Raw genomic sequence first — 22,137 nt, forward strand, 5'->3', positions numbered from 1 at the left:
CCTTTGTAACAAAGCGTGTTGGGGCACAGACTCCACAAAACTACAAAGGCTGCCCTCCAAGCAAAACTAATAACAGGAACACAATTTCAAGGTTGCAATTTAACTATGGGGTTTATTTGTTCATTGCATACCTCTTCAGCATTGCTCACATAACCAACAGCACCGTATCCTCTCAATGAGATTATATTCATCGCTCTCAAGAATATATTATTCTCAAAATACAGTACCCATTCATTTGAAAAAGTGCATCAATGTTTCGAAGTTAAACCAAATGCACTTGGTATTGCACGCTACTTGTAGATCCATTGTAAGCTAAAAATCAGGGTTTTTACAGAAATCAGTTCCATATTATTTTGGTACATTTTACATAAAACGTTTTACATTTTGTTGAATTGAAACAAAAAAATACTTTTAACAGTTTCACCAAAACTGAACCAAAACTAGGAAGGTGACTTTTTAAATAAATGGGAATTCTTACAATTTGTAGGCTTAAATAACATTAACTTTCTAACTTATCGATTTAAAAAATGTAACCCTTAACATAGTGAGCATTAGGTAAAGTCTCAGATAAGCTGACAAAAAGGGTGACTTTTTAGTTTCGTGAAAGATAATGAATAACTCAGAAGTAGGAGTAGGCAATTCAGCCTCTCGTCACTATTCAATACGATCATGGCTGAACTCTTCTCAGCCTTAAGTCCACTTTCCTGTCCGTTCTCCATCACCCTTCAACCTATTACTAATTTATTTTTATATATTTAGAGTACCTAATTACTTTTTCTTCCAATTAAGGGGCAATTTAGCTTGGCCAATCCACTTAACCTGCATATCTTTGGGTTGTGGGGGTGAAACCCACACAGACATGGGGAGAATGTGCAAACCCATTACTAATTAACAATCTGTCTATCTCCTCCTGAAATTTTATCAATGTCCCAGCATCCACTGCACTCTGGGGTAGTGAATTCCACAGATTCACCACCCTTTGAGAGAAGCAGTTTCTTCTATCTGTTTCAAATCTGCTTTAAATCTATCCCTGATCTTAAAAGTATTGCCTCTCGTTCTAGATTGCCCCTCAAAAGGAAGCATCCCCTCAAGTTCTACTTTGTCAATACTGTTTATCATCTGAGATACCTCAATTGGATATCCTCTCATTCATCTAAACTTGAGAGAATATAGGCCCAAACTACTCAATCTCTCTTCATAAGGCAAATTCCTCATCCATTGAATCATCCTTTGAACAACCTCTAATGCAATTACATCCCTCCTCAAATAAGGGACCAAAACTGTACACAGTACTCCAAGTGTTGTCCCTCCTATTTTACTGTCATCGGCAAATTTGGCTATAGACCATGTGTAAGAGTGTAGAAGAGTATTCCATAAATAATGTAAAAACTTGATTTAAAAAAATAAATAATTAACCTTATGGTGGGGGTTTTCTGCTCATAAATGGGTTGCTGTCTTTGTGGAGTTTGCACATTCTCCCCGTGTCTGCGTGGGTTTCAGCCCCACTACCCAAAGATGTGCAGGTTAGGAAACTGGCCACTCTAACTTGCCCCTTAATTGGTAAAAAATAATTGGGTACTCTAAATTTATTAAAAAATAAATAAATGTAAGGTGGAAAATTGAATCCTCGTATAATGTTTAGCACCAAGTGCCAGGAGCAATAACCGTTCTTGAATTGAGGGCATCAGAGTCAGTTGCAGAGAAGAGATCCCCTATACTCTGTGCCAGCAGTTTGCTTCAACTTCAATCTCCATGCAGTGACCAGACTAATTCTTAAATTTCCCAAGCAGCTATTCTTAATGCCGCACTGAGTAAAGCCAGAAATTTAGTACCACTGAGTTCTAAAAATATGGGCATTGTTCTTCTGAATTTGCAACAAAACAGTCAGCCAAATTGCTTTTCATAGAAGACTCTCACAACCTCAACATCACCTTCATCTCTGGGTTGGACTGAACTTCAACAGAAGTTGGGAAAATTTTCTACTGCTCCACCCAGTTTCTCACTGACTGATAACTTTTATTATGATCTGTACTAGAACAGTGCATCTTTATTGGAGACGTGTAGGTAGATAGATTGGTTGACAATTTAGAATTTTTCTATGCAGAACAGACATGTAAAGGAAAGGTCTTTAGCTTCTATTAATGTAAATAGTGAGACAAATGGGTAAGAAAGGTTAAGCAAGAACAAAATATAAACAGACAAATTTAATAAAATGAAGAAGCCTCTGTCCCACCATATCTCTAGAGAAAACTCATAACCATGTGCTTATGCACAGCAAGTAGTCTCAAATGATGAATTCACTATGATGCGACTCTTCTATACAAACTGGTTAAGTAAAAGTGGAACAGTTTATTTCATTATACATAACTAAGCAAATGTTCAAATCAACCATCCTGAGCTCTGTAGCAGGCCAAAAAAAAACTTGCAAAATATCTACTGAGCCCACATGCATAATTCATTCCTTAGTTGCATTTTAGTTCGCTGCACATGGAATCTCATTTAAATAACAGATTATACCAGCAATGAGGTATCTGCCGGTTAGGGACTTTGCACGAAATGTCTGGAGCAGGTCCCCTAAGTTGCCAGGATACACCCTGCTCGAGCGACTGCTGCTTGCGGATGTGAAAGGGGAGGGAAGAATTGGGGATATATACAAGTGGCTGGGGGAGCAGGGAGGCGAGCGGGTGGTGAAGATCAAGGAGACATGGGAAGGGGAGGGGAGATCAATTGGGAAGTATGAAGTGAGGCACTACGTAAGGTAAATGGGACCTCGGCTTGTGAAAAAATTAGCCTGATACAGTTTAAGGTGGTGCACAGGGTGCATATGACTCGGGCGAGAATGAGTGGTTCTTTCAGGTGGCAGCAGATGAGTGTGAGAGGTGTGGGTAGGGGCCAGCGAATCAAGCGCACATGTTTTGTGGTTGTGAAAAATTGGGAAGATTTTAGGCGGGAAAGTGGAGGAGGTGGAGGACCCGGACCCTTTGGTGGCGATGTTTGGGGTTTCAGAGAAGCCGGAGCTCATGGATAGGAGGAAGGCCGATGTCGTGGTCTTTGCATCTCTGATTGCACGGCGGCAGATTGCACTGGAGTGGCAGTCGGCATCGCCACTGGGGGTAGCGGTTTGGATAGGGTGGAGGTGTGGACTTAGGTAGGGTGCACTTTCTAAGGACCGGTGCAGCCTCAATTGGCCGAATGGCCTCTGTCTGCACTGTAAATTCTATGATTCTCTATGTGGGGGATGTTATTGACCATGTTCGAGGAGCTATTCGTCGCTTGGGGGGGGGGGGGGGGGGGGGGGGGGGGTTTGAAAAAGGGATAAAGCTTGGACAGACTGTATAGTTGATTGCTGGAAAGTATGTTTCCCGGGGTGTTTATTTGCTGTAACCTGTTTTGATACATGTTTGTCATAAAATACATTAAAAAAAGAAGATTCTACCATCAATTCATCAAAACAAGGCCACAGAACATTTATAATAGTATTTTACCGTGTAAGTGATTTAAAATCAATTTAAAACAGATTAGTAAAAGGTGATTACGACCACACAAGTGATTAAGTTGAATATGTGTTGTTATATACACAAATTATTGTTTAGTTGTCAGATCAGAAGGTGACTAGAAAAGGGAGTATTCTTTTTCTGTGAAAATAATGCCAAAACTCGTCTCTTAACTTTTCATTAAAAGTTCAATTTCCCTGTTTATTTCACTTGTGGTGAGATATATTTGCACAATATTTGGTAAAGTTATATTCTACAAGTTATATGGAGCATAGAATCTTCTGGCTATTTCGGATTTATGAGTTACATATGACATGTTTGTCCTATGGTGACAGATTGCTGCTGCAAATTCCCTTTGGGTTTGGAGATTAAATAATAAAAGATGCTTTATGGAGATTATTTTAAAAAGTTGCACAAACACATGATAAGGAAATACACAATGGCCGGGATTCTCCCCTACCCGGCGGGGCGGGGGGTCCCGGCGTAGCGGAGTGGGGCCAACCACTCCGCCGTCGGGCCTCCGCAAAGGTGTGGAATTCTGCGCACCGTTAGGGGCTAAGCCCGCGCCGGAGTGGTTGGCGCCATGTCGACTGGTGCCAAAACCGGTGCCAACGGCCTTTGGAGCTACGCTGCCCGGTGTCGGGGCTGGCCGAAAGGCCTTTGCCGGTTTGCGCATGCGGCGCTGTGTCAGCGGCTGCTGATGTCACCACCGGCGCATGCGCGGTAGGGGATGTCTCTTCTGCCTCTGCCATGGTGGAGGCCATGGCAGCAGCAGAAGAGTGCCCCCACGGCACTGGCCCGTCCGCCAATTGGCGGGCCCCGATCGCGGACCAGGCCACTGTGGGGGAACCCCCCGGGGTCCGATCGCCCCGCGCCCCCCCCAGGACCCCGGGGGCCCGCTGGTGCCGCCACCAGAGGTGGTTGAAACCACGTCGGCGGGATTGGCCTGTCAGTGGTGGGACTTCGGCCCATTGCGGGTCGGAGAATCGCCGCGGGGGGCACGCTAATCGGCGGGGCGCGATTCCCGCTCCTGCCAATTCTCGGGTGGCAGAGACTTCCGGCCACGGCGGGGGCGGGATTTACGCCGGCCCCGGGCGGTTCTCCGACCTTGCGTGGGGTCGGAGAATTCCGCCCAATATCTGAGAAGCTGTCGACTTAAAGCAATATGAAATTGTTTTGCCTTTTATAGTATTTGTCTTCAAAAAAGTGTACAGTTGTGCTATGATCACATGTATGTGACAACTGTTGATATGCTGAAAAGTTACAGCCTTTGATGAATCAAGTTACAGCCATAACAATTTTTAAAAAAGGTGTGTCAGTTATACTTAGTGGTTAGCACTGCTGCCTCTCAGCACCAGGGATCTGGGTTTGATTCCTGCCTTGGGCACTGTCTATGTGGAGTTTGTACATTTTCCCTGTGTCTGCGTGGGTTTCCTCCGGTTTCTTTCCAAGTCTGAAGGTGTGCAGGTTAGGTGGATTGGCCATGCTAAATTGCCCTTTAGTGTCAAAAGACATGCAGTTTAGGTGAGGTTACAGAGATAGCACAGGAGAGTGGGTCTAGGTTGGGTATTCTTTCATAGAGTTGGTGCAAACTCAATGGGCTGAATGGCCTCCTTCTATATTGTAGGGATTCTTTGGGACTTCGAGTTTAACTGCAATGATACATTAACTTGAGATTGCGTGGCAGCACAGTGGCGCAGTGGTTAACACTGCTGCTTCATGGCACTGAGGTCCCAGGTTCGATCCCGGTTCTGGGTCACTATCCGTGTGGAGTTTGCACATTCTCCGCGTGTTTGCGTGGGTTTTGCCCCCACAACCCAAAGATGTGCAGGGTAGGTGGATTGGCTATGCTAAATTGCCCCTTAATTGGAAGAAATTAATTGGGTACTCTAAATTTAATAAAAAGAGAAAATAAACTCGAAATTGCAATGTCACTGTTCATAACTACATCCTAATCTGCTGTTATAGTTTTCAGTTCGCCTATGAGGGACAAGGCAGCTACTGTAACAATGTAGTATTCAAGTACAGGAAAAAAAGTCAGAATTTGGCTGTTCAGAGCAGGTCTGTTTTTGAACCTATAGCAGGAAGAAAGGAAATTACGAGTCAAATTTGGTGAAAATCCCAAATGTATTAATTTTTTAGTCAATTTACTTTGTCTCGGTCTCTCTCTTTGACCAGTCCTTTGTGGTACAAGTAAAGCTTGAACAAAAATGCCAAGGAGACAAGCGAATGATCTTTGAGCTGCTTCAGTTATGAAACAGACAATTTAATTGGTTAATTATACTTTCTACTTCACAAATATCTAACCATTCCAAGTGACATGGATGAGGTGGAGACTGAATAATACAAGATTGCACCAAAGCAAAATATTCTGCATTCCTAAAATACCGTTTTTAATTTATGGAAGTGTTCAACAACTACTTAAAAGAAACAAAGACCAATGATAGTTCTAAACATGCCTACTTTCAATGTATCTGATGAGAAGAGGGTCAATGAGTGCAAAGTTTAGTCAAAAGGCAAGGTTATAATCACCTGAAAATGTTATAACTTGCACTTAGTCAATGTTTTATTTGAAGTGGAAATATGGAGCATGATTAATATACAATAGAATTGTTCTGCACACGAAGTAAAGGCAAATAATCTTTTCTTTGCTGATTACCAAAATAACAATTTGTTCTGAGTCTTATCATTGCTCCATTTTTTTGGTCCATGACCAATCACCCCATCTGGGAGGAATGTAAAGTTCCTGCAACCAAAACCATGATTGCTGTGCAGATCAAGCTGTAATAGTCGCAAACTAACAAGAAGACACAGCGCCAGTGGACCCGGGTTCAATTGCGGCCTTGGGTGACTGTGTGGAGTTTATACGTTCTCCCCATAACCTCGTACGTTTCCTCGGGTGCTCCGGTTTCCTCCCACAGTCCAAAGATGTGCAGGTCAGGAGGATTAGCCATGATCAAAGCATGGGATTAAGGGGATAGGGCGAGGGAGTGGGCCTAGGTTGAGTGCTCTTTCGGAGGGTCAGTATAGACTCGACGGGCCAAATGGCCCCCTTCTGCACTGTAGGGATTCTATGGATTGAAGTTTCTCTGTCCTCACTGGGCACCCGAAAAATAACTCACAGATGAACTGATATAGTATTACATTCTCCTGTGATTGAAATGCAAAATCAAGAGTCACATGACAATCGCCAATGCTCAAGAGCACCAGCAGTAACGAACGTAAATTCCTGCTTTGATGTGTTCAGTATTCATCACCAATTTCATTACAAAATTTTAGTCTTGAGGTCACAATCCCAATTGCTAATTGTCAAATTAGCATAATTTGCTTCTCGTTTGGCTATTAATTTTCAGACATCTAGGATTTTAATATAGCTGTTTGAATTTCAATGGTGGTATTGCACAAATTTTTACACCGACCATATAATGTCATATTACAATAATTTTAAATGTGAAAGCTTTACTGAAACCAAAAGTGTGCAATTAATTGAACCAAAATTAATCTTTCCCATCCTGTCCTTCAACCAGCTGGAATGAACTGCTGGAAAGGACAGTGGAAGTAGATTTAATAGCAACTTTCAAAAGGGAATTGGATATATATTTGAAATAAAGCAATTTCCAGGATTTTGGGGAAAGGGCAGAGGAATGGGACTACTTGGACAGCCCTCTCAAAGAGCAAATGCATATGCGATGGACTGAATGGTTTCCTTGTGTTGTATGTGTCTATGAACAAGTCTTTTTAAAATCCTTATACATTCAAGCGTAGAATCTGTGGGAAAGTGCACTTCTGTTATAACAATTTAAATGTCTAACTGTTCTCAAAGAAACATGTTGCAATTATACAGCCCTTTTCATGTCACCTTGAAGGAACAGATATGATAATTACAAGTTAGACAAAAATTAAAAAGAAAGAAATACACATATTATTTGCTTACCCTCCATGGCTAGTGGTGAACACAATGTGAAGTTTAAAGAAATTTACCAAAAGGGAAAAAAAAGGAAAACAATCATTAAAAATGCAGCAAGCAAACCAATAATGCAATGTGCAGTTAACAAAATGATGTTAAAAGCTGTGAAGAAAACGGCAGTCTAAAAATATCATGCATCATCAAACTTGTTAGAGTGCAATTTAAAAGCTGCTGTGTACATAATTTCATCTCAAGAAGCTATTTTGTTGAACTAAAGCATTATTTAAAAACCATGCAAATCAAATCACTTGACCATAACAAATAAGTAATAAAATCCACCTCTTGGTAAAAATTAAATGGCTTTACTGCAGAGAAAAGAACCACAAAGAAGGAAACTGGACAAAAGTTTGACTTCCCAATGAAGGCAAAAAAGAAATTGCAGCAGCTCACAATGCAAACAAAAACTCAAATAAGGCAGAATGAGAAACTGTGGACACAGATTTGTGTATTGTACAATCATTCAAGCTTCTGTTACACAATGGCATGTCTAAATGCAGGCCAAAAAGCTATTTGTTTCTTTTTGCATCTACCAGAAGAGGTTTGAAATCGGGAAATTCCGCTTGTAAGAAAGGCAGGAAGGATATTCAAAGAATGCTCTGCCCCAGAGAGCAGTGGAGGCAGGGTCATTGAATTAAATTTTTTTTTAGAATATCCAATTTCTTTTTCCAATTAAGGGGCAATTTAGCGTGGCCAATCCACTTATCCTGCACATATTTTGGGTTGTGGGGGTGAAACCCATGCAGACACGGGGAGAATGTGCAAACTCCACACGGACAGTGACCCAGGGCCGGGATCGAACCTGGGACCTCGGTGCCATGAGGCAGCAATGCTAACAACTGCACCACCGTGCCACCTGCCATTGAATATTTTTTATGCTGAGTGAGATAGATCCCAAAGATAACTGAGTAAACAGGAAAATAGAGCTGAGGCTGCAATCAGATCAAACATGATCGTATCAAACGGCAGAGCATGGTTAAGGGGCTCAATGACCAACTCCTGCTCCTAATTCATACGTTTGTATGTAAGTTGAAAATCATGTCCCTTGAGGCTCTATGTTAAACTGCTTCTGAAAATATTTAAGCAAAGTAACATTCTCAAGTTTTGTCTGAAATCTCTCCAATTTAATGTTATGGTTTATTTTCTAACCCGTTTGCCACATAAATGGAATAGCAACTTATTCATTCTTTGCTTTTTAAAAATAAATTTAGAGTACCCAATTAGCTTTTTTCCAATTAAGGGGCAATTTAACGTGGCAAATCCACCTAGCCTCACATCTTTGGGTTGTGGGGGTGAGGCCCATGCAGTCACAGGGAGAATGTGTAAACTCCACATGGGCAGTGACCCCGGGCAGCAATGCCACAGTGCCACTCCACATTCACTCTTTGCTAATGCCACCTTTTTCTATTCACTGAATGACACACTTGTTTCACTGGAATTTAAAAAAATACTCTGCTTCACTGGATATTTGTATAAAATTTCCAGTTTTGCCATCAATCACTGAAACAAAATAAGCATCACTTTGCTGACATTGGATCATGATGTAGAGAGAGATTAAGAGTTAAACGGGATAACCTCATGCCAACCCAAGCCTTGTAGGTCAACATATTGGGGTATATTATGGAGTCATACGACATGAAAGAGGTTTACATGCCTGACCATAACATGTTTCATTGCCTGAGAGGTCACCCTTATGAGTCATTTTGTATTACATACCATACCTCTATAAAATACAGAATAACCTGCAAGGGTAAACACTCAAGCAGGGAAAAATGAAAATTTGGAATGACACTGATACGCAAAGATTTTCACAGTAACTTCATTGCAGTGTTAATGTAAGCCTGCTTGTGACACTAATAAAATTATTATTGTCAGAAAGTACATGTGATTGTGGCACAGGGCTTTGACTAGTCATATATAATTGTGCAACTCGAACTGTGGTGGACATGTGGCTTGAAGGGTAAGCATACTGTATATAAAATAGACCAATATCAAAATCCAGATAGGAACTCTTATTTTTGTGGAACAAAAGCTATATGATCAATTCTGCTATCTAATGTATTCACAATTGCAAGTCATTACATTCCCTTTTAATTCCATTCACTTCTTCACAGTAGATCGTAGAGTATAAGTTGAATCAAAGTATAAGTCAACTGTTGTTTAGGCTTATGCTCAGTGGAACCCCCCATTTTTCAGCTAACAAATGCATGTTTAGGACTATAATCGCATTAGCAGTCAGTGGATGGGATCAAGCGCCTGATACTAAGTGCATCCAAATGCTACCAAGGAGAGGTGTGGGAGTTTAAGACACACCCACACAGAGCAGACAGCACACAGCAACTGAACAGAAATTGTTTCACATTCCAAAACGGCGACTTCCTACACCAAGGAAGTCCAGAGAAGGTTCACTAGTTTTGACTCTGGGTATGGAGGCAATTTCTTATGAAGAGAGGTTGAATCGGTTGGGTCTGTACTCATTGGAGTTTAGAAGAATGAACCTTATTGAGCCATTTAGGATTCTCAGGGGCTTGACAGAGTAGATGTTGTGAGGTGTCTCTCCTTGTGGGAGAGTCTAACACTGGAAGGCATAATTTCAAAGTAAGGGGTTGCCCATTTACAGCAACACTGAAGAGGAATTTCTCCTCAGAGGTCAGTGAATCTGTGGAATTCTTTCCCGCTGAGGGCTGTCGAGGCTGGGTCGTGTTCAAGGCTGAGATAGACAAATTTTTGATCAGTAAGGGTTATGCGGATAAGGCTGGAAAGTGGAGCTGAAGATTATCATATCAGATAAGTCATGATCTCAGTGAATGGCGGAGCAGGCCGACTTCTGTCCCTATGTCGTATGGTCAACACTGGCAGTTCACATTCTATACAGTGGAAGGATTTTTCGAAGTTTCAACTTAGATGTTGCAACTTGTGGTAATAACAACAAATCTAACCTTCAAGTCAGAAGTTTCAAAGTTTTAGAAAATATGCAACGCCATATGGATGAATTATAATAAATCTACTGTGGCATGGTAATACAAAAAGTGCAAAATTCAAACATGTTCCAAGAGGCATAAGAGCTGGATATTTAGCACCGCTACTTCAGAGCTATGTAATCACTACAAATTTCCTTATTCTTTTGTAAGTTGTAGTTAATCGTGCTGCCATTTCTTTCCCCAGCCAGCCTTCTTAACAGTACAATGCAGAAGTGAAGGCCAGTTCGGTTCAGGAAACGGTTGCTCAGAGAATCTAACTTTCAGGCCCAATAATTAAGTGAATAATTTTTAAATTATATTTTTGCTGGTACAAAAAAAAATACACAAAGAGGCACAAGTTTGCCCTTTGTGATTAGGTTAGTATGCTCTTCCATCAAATTCATGTACAAAATACTTGTCTTAATTTAATGTCTTCACTAGGGGACCATTTAATTGTTAACAGATTGATTGCAGAGAATGTTACTCCAATTACCTAACTATTTTAAGTTTTAATTACTTAAAAATATCAAAACTGCAAGATAGATTCAAATGATTATTATTGCAATAAAGTGACTGGGGCTGCTTTTAACGCAAGTTGCAAAAGGAAAACCAAAATTTGAAGCTTGGCAACTGTATGTAGCATAACCGAAAGTACATCGCTAAATACTTTTACACATTAGCAGTTCAATAGGCTCAAGCATATTGGATGCAGATCAAGTTGAACAAAAATGGATGGTGTCACCGATTTTAAGTTCATGAGGGGATTTTCAGAATGACGTCGTTTTTTTTTGTAATTTATTCTTGGGCATCACTGTCAAACCCAGGATTTATTACATTCTAGTAGCCTGAAAGTCATGGTGGGCCACCTTCTTGAACTGCTGTTGTCCATATTCATTGGCTGGAGTATGTAGTTGTAATAAGAACATAAGAACTAGGAGCAGGAGTAGGCCATCTTGCCCCTCGTGCCTGCTCCGACATTCAATAAGATAATGGCTGATCTTTTGTGGACTCCGCTCCACTCAGTTGTAATGAAGTGCTTCGAGAGACTGATCATGAAGCGCATCACCTCCATACTCCCGGAACGCCTTGACCCACTTCAATTCGCATACCATCGCAACCGGTCCACATCAGACGCCATTTCCCTGGCCCTACACTCATCCCTAGAGCATCTCGAAAACAAGGACTCCTACATCAGACTCCTATTTATTGACTACAGCTCCGCCTTCAACACCATAATCCCAGCCAAGCTCATATCAAAGCTCCAAAACCTACGACTTGGCTCTCCACTCTGCAACTGGATCCTTGACTTTCTGACCAACAGACCACAGTCAGTAAGAATGAACACCAACACCTCCTCCACAATAGTCCTCAATACCGGTGCCCCGCAACGCTGCGTACTTAGCCCCCTACTCTACTCCCTGTACACACACGACTGCATGGCAAAACTTGGTTCCAACTCCATCTACAAGTTTGCTGACGATACGACCATAGTGAGCCGGATCTCGAATAACGACGAGTCTGAATACAGGAGGGAGATAGAGAACCTAGTGTAGTGGTGCAGCGACAACAATCTCTCCCTTAATGCCAGCAAAACTAAAGAGCTGGTCATCGACTTCAGGAAGCAAAGTACTGTACACACCCCTGTCAGCATCAACGGAGCCGAGGTAGAGATGGTGAGCAGTTTCAAATTCCTAGGGGTGCACATCACCAAAAATCTATCCTGGTCCACTCATGTCGACGCTATCACCAAGAAAGCACAACAGCGCCTTTACTTCCTCAGGAAACTAAGGAAATTCGGCATGTCCACATTAACCCTTACCAACTTTTACAGATGCACTATAGAGAGCATCCTATCGGGCTGCATCACAGCCTGGTATGGCAACTGCTCGGCCCAGGACCGCAAGGAACTTCAGAGAGTCGTGAATACCGCCCAGTCCATCACACGAACCTGCCTCCCATCCATTGATTCCATCTACACCTCCCGCTGCCGGGGGAAAGCAGGCAGCATAATCAAGGATCCCTCCCACCCGGCTTACTCACTTTTCCAACTTCTTCCATCGGGCAGGAGATTCAGAAGTCTGAGAACACGGACGAACAGACTCAAAAACAGCTTCTTCCCCACTGTCACCAGACTCCTAAATGACCCTCTTATGGACTGACCTCATTAACACTACACCCATGTCTGCTTCATCCGATGCCAATGCTTATGTAGTACATTGTATATATTGTGTTGCCCTATTATGTATTCTCATGTATTTTCTTGAATTCTGTTTAATTCCCTTTTCTTCCCATGTACTGAATGATCTGTTGAGCTGCTTGCAGAAAAATACTTTTCACTCGGTACACGTGACAATAAACAAATCCAATCCAATCCAATCCAACTTTCCCACCCGAACATCATAACCCTTTATTCCTCAAAAAACTATCAATCTTTATCTTGAAAACATTTAATGCAGGAGCCTCAACTGCTTCACTGGGCAGGGAATTCCATAGATTCACAACCCTTTGGGTGAAGATGTTCCTCCTCAGTCCTAAATCTACTTCCCCTCATTTTGAGGCTATGCCCCCTAGCTCTGCTTTCACCCACCAGTGGAAACAACCTCCCGTATCTATCCTAATAAGATCAAAAGTGTCAGACTTCAAAGTCATTACCTGTGAAACTGATAATTTTTGGAGCTCCAATTCACCACTTCAGGACGCTGGTAGCGAGAATTGCAAATGGGTGGAGAATAGCAGCAATGGTAACAATCAGCATGCTCTGTTCCCTTGCTGGTCGTGTTATTGAAGTTTGTGCCCCATGCTGACGGGTCCATGCAAAACCGTCATTTGTAGTTTAAGTAGCATTCGCAGGTTGGGTACATCACGCTCCACCCCACCGCAATTCTCCGCCTCTCTTAGGCAGAGGTCGCACGGGCGCGGAGTATTTAGAAGCCGGGCCTAGAATCCCTACAGTGCAGGAGACCATTCGGCCCATCGGGTCTGCACAGACCCTCCAAAAGAGCACCCTACTGAGGCCCACTCCCACCCCTATCCCTGTAACCCCACCTAGACTTTGGACACTAAGAGGAAATTTAACATGGCCAACTCACCAAACCTGCACATCTTTGGACTGTGGGAGGAAACCGAAGCACCCAGAGGAAACCCATGCAGCCACGGGGAGAACGTGCAAAATCCACACATCACCCAAGGCTGGAATTGAACCCAGGTCCCTGGCGTTGTGAGCAACGGTGCTGACCACTGTGCTGTCCCTGGGGCCATGGCTGTTGAAGGGAGTGGGAGGCTTAAAAAACTCTCATGATTGTCAGGTTTGCTTGGCAGGGGAAAGAGATGGCTGCCTGGACCGGGAGGCAGTAGCTGGGAATGACTTGATGGCAGGTCTATGGACTCAGGGTGCCCGGTTCAGACCGCCATTGCTGCAGTATGTGGATTTAAACACTCCCCTTTGTTTCTACTTACAGACTCCTGGCTGCTCACACTGCTGACTAATCACTGTGTTCTGAGGATGCCCAGAGAATCTCTGGTTATGTGGAAGTCCACCCAGGCCACCCCTCTGGAAACCCTAATACCCAAGCTGCATCATCAAGGGGGATGAGCGTGGCCAAGCTCAATCAGTGGCCCAAAAGGTGTTGGCACTCTTCAGAAGCACTGCCCCAGAATCAGAGAAAGCAAGGGGTTAGCAGAGCTTATCCAAAACAAAGAACACCTACACCATGGCCTTTTGAATCTTCCCTGGTTCTCTGCCACTCTCAGCGCAGAGACCTCACCAGTGACCCCCATCCCTCAGGATCTCGAGTTGCCTCCTGGTGAAGCTGGCAGCGCTGACTGCCCCTGCCACCTCCTCCCAGGGCTCGAGTCTGTGGCAACCTGGAGAAGAGGATGTTCCTCCTCTCCTCATTGGTATTGAGCAGTGGGTCCACTTCAGACTCCCGAAATTGCGGGCAGGCCTTCTCTGAGCCATCTTCATCTCTGCAATGAGTGCGTGTTAAATGGTAAGCTTAAAAACAGCTCCAGTCCTAATTCCACCCCCAGTGGTTACACCGCCGGGAATTGCTTTCAATCCATGCTGGCAGGTTGCTGCTGGCCTATTTGCAGTCCTGAATCATGGAAGAACGAAAAGAGCCCCCAACTGAAATGCGAAACGTATGTTATTCAGTACCTGCAGAAACATTTAGCGGGGAATTCTCTGATCGACACGCTGAAATCGGGGGCGGCGCTGTTTTTCCAATACTCTGCCCCCTCAAAAACGTCGTACTGGAGGAGTACGCCGCACACCGTCGGGACAGCCGTCGGGACAGCCGTGCGGGACGTCACCTGAGGCCCTCCCCCGATGCTCTGCCACTGATGGCCCGACTTCCCGATGGTGTGGGGCGTGTGTCCTCTCACTTTTCGGGGACCTCGCATGGCCACAGTCAGGGAGTAGCCCGGGGGGGGCAATCGGCAGGGGCTGAAGGGTGGTCCGGCGTTGGTGAGGGGGTTACAGGAGGGCAGTTTTAGGCAGGCTGGGTCCGTGCACGGCCCGTGGCATGTTGTATGGCACGGCCAGCGCCGTGCGCAAGCGCTGCCACGGATCTGGCCATTCTGCGTCTGTATCGACAGGTAAAGCTGGTGTGGCTGCTAGCCCCCCACCGGGCGGAGCATCGCTGCGGGGGCGCCGCCGATTTTTTGGTCGTAAGGCCAGACGGATCCTGCGGGCATAGCCGCAGAGTCGGAGAATCCAGTCCTTTCTCTTCCAAACCGAGAATCTCGGCCCTGACATCCATACATCCACAATTAAATGTGGAAATCCAAAAGTTGCTGTCAGTGATCTCCTGCTCTACCACAGGGAACATTGCTTAACACCCCGCACACGGCAGATCTTTAGAAATCATTGAACTGATAAGAACCTCCCCTTTCAGACTGTAAAAAGCCCCCAAACAATTACACTTCTTAATGATGTGTAACTAGGTTTTTAACTATGTAATAAGTTTGGACTACTGCCGAACTCTTGGCCCTTGATAGAACCTTGATAGAACATAGAACAGTACAGCACAGAACAGGCCCTTCGGCCCTCAATGTTGTGCCGAACAATGATCACCCTACTCAAACCCACGTATCCACCCTATACCCGTAACCCAACAACCCCCCCCTTAACCTTTACTTTTTAGGACACTACGGGCAATTTATCATGGCCAATCCACCTAACCCGCACATCTTTGGACTGTGGGAGGAAACCGGAGCACCCGGAGGAAACCCACGCACACACGGGGAGGACGTGCAGACTCCGCACAGATAGTGACCCAGCCGGGAATCGAACCTGGGACCCTGGAGCTGTGAAGCATTTATGCTAACCACCATGCTACCGTGTTGCCCACTGATAGTTTTGTCATGTCAAATGTTTCCATTTTCCAATAAAATTCCCAGTTTTTAATTAAGGTTTTTAAAAAGAAGTTACTGAACTAATTGAGGTTTTCTGATAATCCATGAACAATTTTTTTTAAATTGTTTAACTTTAAACCAGCTTTTATGTCCCGAATTGAATTTCTTGACTCTCGGCCATTCATTTATTACCTACGCTACTGCATTACTTCTCCAGTAATATAGTTACCCTATCCTATGAATTTCTTTGGTCCTGGAAGTCAGAGCTTTGATATGAATTAATATTACAAAATGTTCGTATGATGGAAGGTTCCATAACCAACACTATGTTAAATATGTCCAGACACAGAACCAGTACAGAGCTCTGTAAAATATTCCTCAAAAGTTAGTGAATTGCGAAACATATTAAAGGTACGTCATTTGAGCGAGTGGGTACCTGACTGTGAAAGGGATTGCAACGCTGCAGGATTTCCCTGGAGTTCCAAGGAACGGAAGATTAGTTTTCAGAAAACTGCCTTGAGTAATACCTTATGAGTAAAAAATTAATTATTTTTTAAGAAGTATTTGAATTTATTCTTAAGAAATTGGAGATTTACAGAATGGTTGCTTGACAGACAGTCAATAATCATCCAGTCTGATTACTGGGTCTGTTTGCTTTCTAACTGGTGGGGGACGGCAGTAAACCACAAGGATGGACATTTTGGGTGTCGCGTGTCAGCAATGTGAGGACAAGCATTGGAGTAAGGAAATCATGCGATGAAACCTCCTTATATCTGTAACATTATCTATTTAATCCGTGCTTTGCGAAATGGAACCGAACCTGTGACAATAATTGGAAGTCTTTTAGAGAACTATACTCGACCACCGCACCTTCACCTTTCTCGATTCATATCCATCAGATTTTCTGCTTGTCTTCGAAGAATTGAAGCAAAATGTTGTCCGCTGAAGTTTTGTCAGTTCTGGCATGCAATGCCACTCAGAATTTTGGGTTAAGTCACAGAAGAGTAAAAATAAATTGAATTTTACTATCTTTAACCAACACAGATGTAGGCTGGTTTAGCACACTGGGCTAAATAGCTGGCTTGTAATGCAGAACAAGGCAGCAGCACGGGTTCAATTCCCGTACCTAGCCTCCCCGAACAGGCGCCGGAATGTGGCGACTAGGGGCTTTTCACAGTAACTTAATTGAAGCCTACTTGTCGCAATATGCGATTATTATTATTATTCAAATGAGTTTTTTAAGTCCATGATCTCCTTAGATTTTTAAAATTCATTTACAGAATGTGGGCATCGTTAGTTAGGCCAGAATTTATTTCCCATCCCTAGTTGCCCTTCAGAAGGTGGTGGGGAGTTGCCTTCTTGAACCACTGCAGCCCTTGAGGTGTAGGTACTCCCACTGTGCTGTTAGGGAGGGAGTTCCAAGATGTTGCCCCAGCAACAGTGAAGAAACGGTGATATATTTCCAAGTTGGGATGGTGAGTGACTTGGAGGGGAACCTCCAGGTGGTGAGGTTCCCAGGTATCTGCTGATCTTGTCCTTCTAGATGGTAACGGTTGTGAGTTTGCAATGTGTTGTCTAAGGAACCTTGGTGAGTTACTGCAGCGTATCGTGTAGATGGTACACACGGCTGCCACTGTTCATCGGTGGTAGAGGGCTTGAATGTTTGTGGAAGGGGGAGCAATCAAGTGGGCTGGATGGTGTTGAGCTTCTTGAATGTTGTTGGAGCTACACTCATCCAGGCAAGTGGTGATTATTCCGTTACACTCCTGACTTGTGCCTTGTAGATGGTGGACAGGCTTTGGGGAGTGAGGAGGTGAGTTACTCACCGTAGGATTCCTAGCCTTTGTCATGCACTGGTAGCCACAGTATTAATATGGCTAGTCCAATTCAGTTTCTGATCAATGGTAACCCCCCTCCAGGATGTTGATTGTGGGGGAGTCAACGATGATAATGCCATTGAATGTCAAGGGGTGGTGGTTAGATCCTCTCTTGTAGGAGATGGTCATTGCCTGGCACTTGTGTGGCGTGGATTGCCAATTGTCAGCCCAAGCCTGGATATTGTCCAGGTCTTACTGCATTTGGACATGGACTGCTTCATTATCTGAGGGATCACGAATGGTGCTGAACATTGTGCAGGCATCCGCAATCATCCCCATTTCTGACCTTATGATGGAAAGGAGGTCATTGGTGAAGTAGCAGAAGATGGTTGGGCCTAGAACACTATCCTTTTGTTTTTCTTTTATAAATTTAGATTACCCAATTATTATTTCCAATTAAGGGCCAATGTAGTGTGGCCAATCCACCTACTCTGCACATTTTTGGGTTGTGGGGGTGAAACCCACGCAGACACGGGGAGAATGTGCAAACTCCACACGGACAGTGACCCAGAGCCGGGATCGAACCTGGGACCTCAGCACCGTGAGGCAGCTGTGCTAACCACTAGGCCACCATGCTGCCCCTAGAACACTATCCTGAAGAACTCCTGCAGCGATGTCCTGGAGCTGATATGATTGACCTCCAACCACCACAACCATCTTCCTTTGTGCCAGATATGACTCCAACCAGCGGAGGGTTCCCCTCGATTCCCTGAATAGCTGCTTTCCAATATTACAATTTCCAATGAAAACTACTTGTTGAGATGAATGTCTAAAATTTTCATTATGGTTTTCAAGTCCCTCTTTGATCTCACTCCCCCTTATATCTGTAACCTCCTGAAGCATCACAACTATCTGAGATCTCTGTGCTCTTCCAATTCTGGCCGCTTGTGCACCCTGATTTTTCATCACTCCGCTATTAGCAACTGTGTCTAGTTGTCGAGACTCTAAGCTGCAGAATTTCCTTCCTAATTCTCTCCTCTTCTCTACCTCACTCCCTTCCTTTAACTCACTGTTTGAAATCTACCACTTTAACCAACATTTTGGTCACCTTTCCTTACTCTTTATGTGCTTGTAATAAAATTTGTCTAATGTGCCCGTGATGAGCCTTGGACTTTTCCCGGCGTTGACATTGTATAAACATCAGTTGTTTCCTATTATAAAAGATGCCTAATCTATGAACAGACAACTGTATGTCCTAAACAAATTTTTTAAAGAATAATGAATAAATAGCCAAGTGGAAATTAAAAAGAAGCATTAGGTAGGAGAACCAAAACATGAGACAAAAACTCAGGTTGAAGTTTGAGTCCATGATCTCGTATTTCTGAACTCAGGCATGTTACAATAGGAATATGCCAGGGAGTCAGTCACTTCCAATAAAAATGGATGAGGGAAAATCAAACAATTCCATTTCTAGCCTTTGCTAGCGTATTCCATAGCAATTGGCTAAGTACCAGTAAGCACTACTCAGCAGAGCTAGCGTGGCAGATGATCCAACCATTTGTACGAGGAAACTGTGTAGGGTACTATAATTTAAATATTGAAGCAAGGCTTCTGCTGGCTTTAGGCAGGGACTTGAATTTTAGACTTGAAAATTTGGTCAGATGGACTTTGCCCATCCAATGGTGCGAATGTTTAAAAAGCTGTTTTGCCTGTTGACCTCCCTGAGTTTGAGTATGAATGGGGCAGACAAAAATAGCCACCAGTGAGTGACTCAATCTTGGAGGGCATCACAACTGAGAACCATCCAGGATTCATCTCAAAACTACACATCAGGAGTTAGAGCCTTAGCGAAGATATTTTCTTCCTTTCCCCACTGGGGCCAATTGGAATAGAGGTCAATTAATTGTCCACAACTACTAGTCTGGTTGAGATAATAATAATAATCGCTTATTGTCACAAGTAGGCTTCAATGAAGTTACTGTGAAAAGCCCCTGGTCGCCACATTCCGGCGCCTGTTCGGGGAGGCTGGTACAGGAATTGAACCCGGGCTGCTGCCTTGTTCTGCATTACAAGCCAGCTGTTTAGCCCACTGTGCTAAACCAGTCCCTGTGATGAGTGATTTTGGGAGCTTCAGATCTTTACGACTTAGTGATGCCTTTGCCCACTAAAAATAATTGAAGGAATAAATATGGGTAACCTGGATAAGTTGAATAGCATGATATTTTAATTTGGTGCAGTGAAATAGCCCACTTCACAGCAGATAAGCAATCACAAAATTCATCAGAGTCATTTAAAAATGTTATTTCTTCTGGAAACCGTGCATCACTTCAGGGTAACATTTTAAAAATTAGAATGCTACTATTTTGCTCCCTGATGATGTCTTTAAGTACACTCCACTCATTAAATGCTCCATGGGGACCAACCAGTTTTATTTATTTTCATGGACAAACCACAGTCCATTTCCCGTACAGCTGCACAAAATATAGGACAAAAACTTCAGTCTTCCAGGTTGTAGTACACCCATCACTGACAGCTTATGGACGGTGATTCAATTAGTTGGTACTTGCTCCCGTCCTCCACATTGCTTAAAAATGTATATTTGTATTTGACTGATATGTGACAGCTGTGCAATGAAACAGCGGACCAAGGTTGTTTCTATTCGTTGATATATGTTTATATTGTTTAACGTTTGTGACAAATTCGGCATGTTTGAAAGGGTCCGAAAGCAAAACTTCAATTTATATAGCTTGCTGTGTCAAAGGATCAAAAACCTACACAGATATTTAACAGCTGCAACATGAAACTAGTCCCTTTGGCATAATCTGTCCGCATCAGCATTTATTTTCCCTCAAATAAAGGGCGGAATTCTCCGCTCCCGGGAAAAATCGGGAAGGCCGTCGTGAACTCGGCCGAGTTTCACGACAGCCTTGGAGGCCGGTCCTCTCACCTTATTCACCCCACCCGGGGGGCTAGGAGCGGCGCTCCGTTATTCTCGCCGCCGGGCCTTGACGCTTGCATCAAGGCAGCGCACCGAGAATGACGCGACGGCGGTGCATATGTGACGTCAGCCGCGCATGCGCAGGTTGGCCGGCTCCAACCCGCGCATGCGCGGCTGACGTCACGACGGCTCCAACCCGCGCAGGCGCGGTTGCCGCCTTCTCCTCTGCTGCCCCGCAAGATGTGGCGGCTTGATCTTGCAGGGCGGCGGAGGGGAAAGAGGGCGTCGCTTTTAGACACCGGCCCGACGATCGGTGGGCACCGATGGCGGGCCAGTCCCCTCCCGAGCACGGACGTGGTGCTCACTCCCCTCTCCGCCCCCCACAAGCTTCAAACGAGCCTTTGGCGCCCATGTTCACGATGGCAGCGACCAGGTGTGGTTGCTGCCGTCGTGAACCGGTCATGAACGGCAGGCCGCTGGGCCTATTCGGGCCGGGGAATCGGCGGTCGCCGCAAAAAACGGCGAGCCACAATTCTTCCTAGCCGGTGGGGGGGGGGGGGAAGAATCGCGGGGGGGGGCGTGAAATGAGTCACCCGGCCCTGCCGTGATTCTCCCACCCGCCGTGGGGAGCGGAGAATTGCGCCCAAAGAGTTCTAATCATATTTACCCTGTGCTCTCCTATTGTTCGGACCCCGAACGAGAAACCAACTATTTTCAATTTGTAAAACTGAGACGAAATATTACTACACAACAGGAGTGATAACACTGACCAATAGGTATCTTTTATGTAAAAACAAACTTTAAATCACAGAATTAACCACAATAGCAACAATAAATAGTTTTGGAGATAACAGTTAAAACAATTTTTAAGTAAAAGATATCACCTTAACTTACTTCCTAAACCTGCCACTATATTCCAATTAAGCAAACCTACATATATATTAAATACCACCTCATGAAGAAAGTTAACAGCCAGGGTTTTACTTGCTTTTCTCTGTGCAGAATCTTTGGAGAGAGAACCTTTCAGGATCAAACTGAAACACCTTTGCTTAGATTAGCGTTTTAGGACCTACTGACTCTTCAGACAGATCTGGTTCCTCCCATTACCACATCATCTGTACCCAATGCATAAGGCATTCTTTTGTCTCTTCTTACAAGACGTTCCTTGACTTGCTAGCCAGGACCAAACACAATACCCCTCATAAATTGTCTACACCTCAGGGGTCCTTCAAACCTAGACAATTGTCATTAGCTTGCTAACTGTAAACAAAAATGCTTCTCAAGATCTATTAGCAGAACACTTCACCTGTAAATCAATGATTACCTCACTTTTATGACACCGTAATAATTGCTCCAGCAGTCATACTGTCTGTATGCATCTTAACCCAGGTTTTAATAAAATTACTGCAAAAAATAAAAAATATCACAATATCTTACATTCATCACAATATCATTACAATCCTTTTGCCTTCATCCACCTATCCAATCTAAACTTGAATGTAGACATAGTTCTGGCTCAACCTCTAACCATGGATGTGAATTCTGCAGCCTCATAACTATGTTCGACCTTCCCTCTGTTTGAAATAATTTAATAGAGTCCCTCATTATG

General features: G+C 43.9%; 1 protein-coding gene across 13 annotated transcripts in view; it reads right to left on the minus strand.

Moving 5' to 3' along the window:
• LOC119972287 (focal adhesion kinase 1) overlaps nt 1–22,137 on the minus strand; it is a 585,346-nt gene that overhangs the window by 15,397 nt on the left and 547,812 nt on the right. For 9 of the 13 annotated variants that reach the window (XM_038808746.1, XM_038808742.1, XM_038808740.1 and 6 more), the window contains one exon: nt 7,429–7,437. The exons of the other annotated variants lie outside the window; for them this stretch is intronic. In XM_038808746.1, coding sequence (XP_038664674.1) covers nt 7,429–7,437 — 9 coding nt within the window. The remainder of the gene's footprint in view (nt 1–7,428; nt 7,438–22,137) is intronic. 13 annotated transcript variants of the gene reach the window in all.

Source organism: Scyliorhinus canicula, chromosome 10 (genome assembly GCF_902713615.1).
Source record: "Scyliorhinus canicula chromosome 10, sScyCan1.1, whole genome shotgun sequence".
Lineage (NCBI taxonomy): Eukaryota > Metazoa > Chordata > Chondrichthyes > Carcharhiniformes > Scyliorhinidae > Scyliorhinus > Scyliorhinus canicula.